This window comes from Sus scrofa, chromosome 2 (assembly GCF_000003025.6).
Source record: "Sus scrofa isolate TJ Tabasco breed Duroc chromosome 2, Sscrofa11.1, whole genome shotgun sequence".
NCBI classification, from domain to species: Eukaryota; Metazoa; Chordata; class Mammalia; order Artiodactyla; family Suidae; genus Sus; species Sus scrofa.
The window spans coordinates 60,348,838-60,355,416 of record NC_010444.4 but is presented as its reverse complement, the minus strand read 5'-3'; the positions used below and the strand labels follow the sequence as shown (position 1 = coordinate 60,355,416).

General features: G+C 55.5%; 1 protein-coding gene across 3 annotated transcripts; it reads left to right on the top strand.

Annotated features, from left to right (window-relative positions):
* On the top strand, nt 14-3,405 carry GTPBP3 (GTP binding protein 3 (mitochondrial)). 3 transcript variants are annotated; one of them, XM_021083562.1, is made up of 9 exons: nt 18-165; nt 505-758; nt 869-955; nt 1,049-1,251; nt 1,401-1,473; nt 1,566-1,709; nt 1,861-2,026; nt 2,257-2,535; nt 2,708-3,405. In XM_021083562.1, exons 1-9 carry the CDS (start codon nt 113-115, stop codon nt 2,931-2,933), a joined length of 1,485 nt encoding a protein of 494 aa, XP_020939221.1. In that variant the 5' UTR covers nt 18-112; the 3' UTR covers nt 2,934-3,405. The 3 variants fall into 3 exon arrangements, with proteins under 3 accessions (XP_020939220.1, XP_020939222.1, XP_020939221.1); XM_021083561.1 differs by having other exon boundaries at nt 14-165; nt 869-1,251; XM_021083563.1 differs by lacking the exon at nt 1,049-1,251 and having other exon boundaries at nt 16-165; nt 869-930.

Here is a 6,579-nt window from a genome sequence, read left to right as displayed (position 1 = left end):
ACGGGGCCCAATGGTAACCGAGAATTGTTGAGCCCTTTACGGATCACGCCGCGAGGTGGGCGGGGCTAGCCCCGGCTGGGCGCTGCCAAGGCTGGTCGCTGATTGTGAATCCATGTGGCGGGTACTATGGACCCTGGTAGCCCGGGCGGCACGTGGGCCTCTCAGGTGGGGCTTCTCACTTGGGGGAGGGGGTGTGACGGCGTAGGGCGCTGCTTGGGGCCCAGATCCTCTCCCTAGGATCTGGAGGTCCAGTTCCCTTTGGCAGAGCCGTATTTTTGGTCTTCTTCCAAGGCTCTGTCCATCCCCCTGCCGCAGAGCCCACATGTGGATCAACTTCTCTCAGACATCTCTATTCAGTCATCTTACGGCCTCAAACCTTCCAATCTTTTCATCCCCCCGGCCGCAGAACTTACACTTGGGGCATCTCCTGACCATCTAGCCTTCGATCCACCTGCCACTCTGGCGGCAGAGTTTCTCAGAACACTGACTCTCCTCCTCTTCCAGTTCCAGGCCGTGCCCGCGCCAGAGCAGTGGCGCCCCGGCCCTGGGTCCCGGGTCCACTATCTTCGCACTGAGCTCTGGCCAAGGCCGCTGCGGCATCGCTGTCATTAGAACCAGCGGCCCAGCCAGCGGGCACGCCCTCCGGAGCCTTACGGCGCCCCGGGACTTACCCCCGGCCCGCAAAGCCTGCCTGCGCCTCCTCAGCGACCCCTGCTCTGGGGAGCCTTTGGACCGCGCGCTGGTGCTTTGGTTTCCAGGTGAGGGACTTCAGATCTGCAACCTCATATAGCTTCTATGACCCAACTTCCTCCTTCCGGACTTTTACCCAGGTGGTATCCTCCTGACACCTATCTCCTCACCATACTAGGTCCCCAGAGTTTCACCGGTGAGGATTGCGCGGAGTTCCATGTGCATGGAGGCCCAGCTGTGGTGAGTGGTGTCCTGCAGGCCCTGGGTGAGTCTGCAGCCTTGGGTTTAAGGTGTGGCTATATACCAGTGGGCCTGGATAGGAACCAAAAGGGGCTTAGGACCCTGAACCTTCCTGCAGGCAGTGTGCCAGGGCTGCGGCCAGCAGAGGCAGGCGAGTTCACCAGGAGGGCATTCGCCCATGGGAAGCTGAGCCTGACTGAGGTAGAGGGGCTGGCAGATCTGATCCATGCAGAAACTGAGGCGCAGCGGCGGCAGGCCTTGAGGCAGCTGGACGGGGAGCTGGGCCACCTCTGCCAAGGCTGGGCAGAGACCCTCACTAGGGCAAGTACACCATTTGCTCATCACTTGCCTGTCTAACCTGCATGAGAGCTTCCTGTGAGCCCAGTCGGGCACCTTGGGCCGGGCCAGACCTGGGCACACTGGGGGGTGGGTTCCTGGGTGATCACACTACCCAAACTCACCTCTTTCAGGCTCTGGCCCATGTGGAGGCCTATATTGATTTTGGTGAGGATGACAACCTAGAGGAGGGCGTCCTGGATCAAGGTGGGTCTGCCTGGGGGTGGGAGGTGGGGACATCTGGCATCTCAGCCCTTAGAGACCCCCTTACTCTCCCTCCTGCTTTCTTCCATCTACAGCTGACAGCGAAGTGCGGGAGCTAGAGGTGGCATTGGGCACACACCTTCGAGATGCCAGGCGTGGACAGAGGCTTCGCTCAGGGGCGCACGTAGTGGTTGCTGGACCTCCTAATGCCGGCAAGAGCAGCCTGGTGAACCTGCTCAGTGCGTGGGCAGGGGGGCGGGGCCCGGGGCAGGGGGTATACTAGGAGCTGGGGTACTGAGCTTTTAGGGGTGAGCAAGGGGCCAGGGAGGTAGAACACCAGCCAGCTCCAGCCCTGCCCCCGCCTCTGACCCTACCCCACCCCACCCCCAGGCCAGAAGCCTGTGTCCATCGTGTCCCCTGAGCCGGGGACCACCCGAGACGTGCTGGAGACTCCCGTGGACCTGGCCGGGTTCCCTGCGCTGCTGAGTGACACGGCGGGGTTGCGGGAGGGCGTGGGGCCTGTGGAGAAGGAGGGCGTACGGCGCGCCCAAAAAAGGTGGGCAATCAGGGTGGTCGGAAGGGGAAACAGGGCCCTTCCTCTGCTGTTTCAACCCCTTGCCTTTATTTTTCATTTTTCCTCAATGAGGAAAGGCCACTAGACCTCAAGTGGAGAGTCTGCTATTTGGGGAGGGCAGGTTTGTAACGTTCTGCCTCTGTCCCTGTCCCCACCCAGTGCTCGTAATGGCTCAACTCTGGGGTCCAAGCTCCATTCTCTCACTCCCCCAGGCTGGAGCAGGCTGACCTCATTCTAGCCGTGCTGGATGCTTCTGACCTGACCTCTTCGTCTAGCTGTAACTTCCTGGATACTGTTGTCATCCCCACGGTTGCTGGGAGCCCCCATGGGAGCAGCCAGCGCCTCCTGCTGGTGCTGAATAAGTCGGACCTGCTGCCTTCTGGGGGCCCAGACCTCCATCCTGACCTGCCCCCCTACCTGCTACTATCCTGTCTGACCGGCGAGGGGTTGGATGGCCTCCTGGAAGCGCTGAGGAAGGAGCTGGCTACATTGTGAGCCCCCTTTGCACTCCACAGCCTCCCTCTCTCCAAGTTCAAGTTCAGGGGCTAAGCCACTGGCTCTGGGCAGGAACCTGCCCTATAGGCTCAGTTTCTATATCTAGCAAATCATATGAGCACCCTTCCTTCGAATGTTGAGAGAGACTCCATCCTTTGTCCCTTCCAGGTGCGGGGATCCATCCACAGGCCCACCGCTTCTCACACGGGCGAGGCACCAGCATCACCTTCAGGGCTGCCTGGATGCCCTTGGTCACTACAAGCAAGCAAAAGACCTAGCGCTGGCAGCTGAGGCACTCCGGGTGGCCCGAGGGCACCTGGCCCGCCTCACCGGCCGAGGGGGCACCGAGGAGATCCTGGACATCATCTTCCGGGACTTCTGTGTGGGCAAGTGAGAGGACAGCCGGAGCTCAGGCCCAGGCTGGATGGACACCCAGAAGTCTTGATACAGCTGGGAACAGCTTAGGCCAAGTGGGAGTCTCTCCTCCTCGGGGAAGAATTTGACCCCAAATGGTAAAGCCTCTGTTGCTGGTGGTACTCAAGCTGCAGCTGACCAGGTTCCCTAGTGGGGCCTTGCTGGGAGTTCAGGCCCTGGAGTAGGACTGAATGCAGGAAGCACCTGATGCTGGGAGAGTACGGGTGAGCTGGAGGTTGGAGGGTCTCAGGGGTCTTTGTTTCATGGTTTTTAATTTATTTTGCAAATACCAAAGGAATGTTAAAAAAAAAAAAATACACCTCAGAAATGTTTAACTACCCCCTCCCCTGGGGTCAGGGCTTAACTTATATCCTTTCGGAACTTTCTCTGCCTGTTTTCATACCTGTGGATGCACCTATAAAACATGTTTTGTCTTGTATTTTGTACACAAATCAGTGGTTTTTTTTTTTTTTTTTTTTTTTTGTCTTTTTGCTATTTCTTTGGGCCGCTCCCGCGGCATATGGAGGTTCCCAGGCTAGGGGTCCAATCGGAGCTGTAGCCACTGGCCTACGCCAGAGCCACAGCAACGAGGGATCCGAGCCGCGTCTGCAACCTACACCACAGCTCACGGCAACGCCGGATCGTTAACCCACTGAGCAAGGGCAGGGACCGAACCCGCAACCTCATGGTTCCTAGTCAGATTCGTTAACCACTGCGCCACGACGGGAACTCCTCAAATCAGTGTTTATGGCGCTGCAAACTATGATTCCTTTTGTGTTACTAATCTTGAAACGTTGCTGCTTTTATCTTAAAAGTGACTTGCAAAGGAATTCCCATTGTGGCTCAGCCAGTTAAGAACATAGTGTCCATGAGGATATGGGTTCGATTCCTGGCTTCGCTCAGTGGGTTAAGGATCCGGCGTTGCCATGAGCTATGGTGTAGGTCACAGACGCCGCTCAGATCTGGTGTTGCTGTGACTGTGGCATAGGACAGCAGGTGTAGCTCCGATTAGACCCCTAGCCTGGGACCCTGCATATGCTGTGGGTGCGGCCCTTAAAAAAAAAGGAAAGAAAAAAAAATGACTTGCAATGAGTTTTTGTCATGTCCTAGTGGTTAACGACTAGTATCCATGAAGATTCGAGTTCGATTCCTGGCCTCGCTCAGTGGGTTAAGGCTCCGGCGTTGCTGTGAGCTGTGGTGTAGGTGGAAGATGCGGCTCAGATACCCAGTTGCTGTGGCTGTGGCATAGGCTGGCAGCTGCAGCTCCGATTCAGCCCCTTGCCTGGGAGCCTCTGTATGCCATGGGTGCAGCCCTAAAAAAGACAAAAGACCAAAAAAAAAAAAAAAAAAAAAAAAAAAAAAAAAAAAAAAAGCCTTGCAAAATCCTGAGCCTTACGTCCTCTCCAAGCTTATTCATTCAGTGATTCATTCACTCAGCAGATATTTGTCAAGCATTTACTATGTGTTAGAGTTGTTTGATTGGATCTTTATAACAGCAGTGGGTATTTTGTTAGTTTTACAGATGGGGAAACAGGCTCAGAGAAGAGGTTAGTTGCCAGAGGTCTCCAACTTTGGGATGGCACAGAGGTTGGCTTGACTGCAATTTGAGTTCATTGTGAGCTTCCTGTGCAACAGGGTGCTGGGAACCAGAGGGGAGCAAGCAGGCATCACTCCCACCATTGCTGAAGAGACACAGCAGCTGTGCAAGCTTACAATGAAGAGATGTGGGAGTTCGAGTTGTGGCTCAGAAGAAATGAATCTGACTAGTATCTGTGAGGATGTGGGTTTGATCCCTGACCTCACTCAGTGGGTTAAGGATCCGGCATTGCCATGAGTTGTGTAGGTTGTAGACGCAGCTCAGATCTGCGTTGCTGTGGCTGTGGCGTAGGCCAGTTGCTATAGCTCTGATTCAACCCCTAGCCTGGAAATTTCCATATTCTGCAACTGCAGCCCTAAAAAGCAAACACACACACACAAACCAGTGGAGAGACCTGACCTGGTCAGGACTTGAGAGCAGACGGGCGCCACAGAGACACCTTGGCCTGACACCTAACTGGTGATGAGTTCTCTTGTGGCACAGAGAGTTAAGGATCCAGCATTGTCACTGAAGCAGCTTGGGTCTCTGCTGTGGCACGGGTTCGATCCCTGGCTGGGGAACATCCACATGGCCATGCTGAGGGCATGGCCAAAAAAATTTAAAAAGTGAGAAGAAGGAAACCAGATGGAAGACGTTCCCAGGCAGAGGGCAAAGAATGTGCGGGAGCATCCTGGTGAGTTTGAGGGACAGAGAGGTGGCTAGTTTGGCTGAAGCGGGGTGAGTGAGGGCTAGAGAGGAGAGGGATGAGGTTGGGTGAGGGGAGAAGGGAGAAGGGCCTAATAGGTTTTTGATTCCAGGACCTCGAGGTGGTAGTGAACAACCAGCAGAGGGCGCTTTGCTCTAGCGAATAAAATGCCTACCGGTCCTCCAGCGAAGCTCGGGAGGAGTTCCGGTATGGTGCCCGGGATCCAGTCTTCCACACCCACTTGGTGGCCTAGCAGTGGTTAACTCCACTTGCCACAGGCGGAAATGGAGTCTCAAATAGGGTCAAGATCTTTTCTAGCATCAGAAAAAAAAAAAAAAATCTCTACCTCCAGTAGTTGAAGATACAAGCTCTCCGGTTCCAGGGGACGCATGAGCAGAGGCTGGGAGGTGTCTGGGGCCATCACCCAGTGAAAGGAAACCTCCGACGCTCTTTCTTCAGGACGTCATTGCAATATGTCGCTATCTGTTGATTTGTTTGCTTGTTCGCCAGCTGGAGTCCCCTTACTGACTGGCGGGAGGGGAGCTTCTGGAGGGAAAAATCACTCCTGTGGGCTGAGTCCCCAATATTGTTATTACATCCATTTTGCAGAAAGTCAAAAAGAAGCAGCAATAATGTGGGTCTAGAAGGGGTGGGTGCCCAGAGGTCCCCCGTGGGGGGAGGGTCTGGAGGGTTTCCAGAGGGTGAGTGGGGTCTGAGTGAAGAGAGAGACTGAAGCTCTTGGAGAAGGCTGCTTGGTCCCGCCCACCTATCCCGGGCCCTGGCACACAGCTAGACCGAGGTCCTTGGCTCCAGTCCCTTTTTTCCAAGAAAAGAGAGGTGGTTTGTGGGAAACAGTCATGGGGGTTATTTTTAGAGGTCACAGGAAATCCCTAAAGAGTCAGAACCTCACGCAGAGACTGGACCACAGGGTCAGGGAGGTCTGTCAATTGCTCCCTGGCTGGTACTCAGCTCCCACCTGCACCACCACACCCACCTCGAAGGGGAGGGCACCGGCCTGGGGGAAGTCAGAGCTAGAGGGTCAGGGCTGGAATGAGGGAAGGCAGGGGCTGGCACGGTACCCAAAGGGAACAAGAACTATGTCTAGGGCATCTAGGAGGGCTGCCTGGAGGAGAGATCTCTAAGGCCAGGCCTTGGGGGAAGACTTTGCAGGCAAGAAAAAGTCAGTCTAGTCTAAGGGCACAGCACAATTGAGTCAGTGAGTCTTTGGGGAGGTGCCTATTGGTGTTAAGGATTCGACATTGTCCCTGCTGTGGCTGAGGTTGCTGTTATGGCTCAGGTTTGATCCCTGGCCCTGGAACTTCTGCATGCTATGGCCGTGGCCCC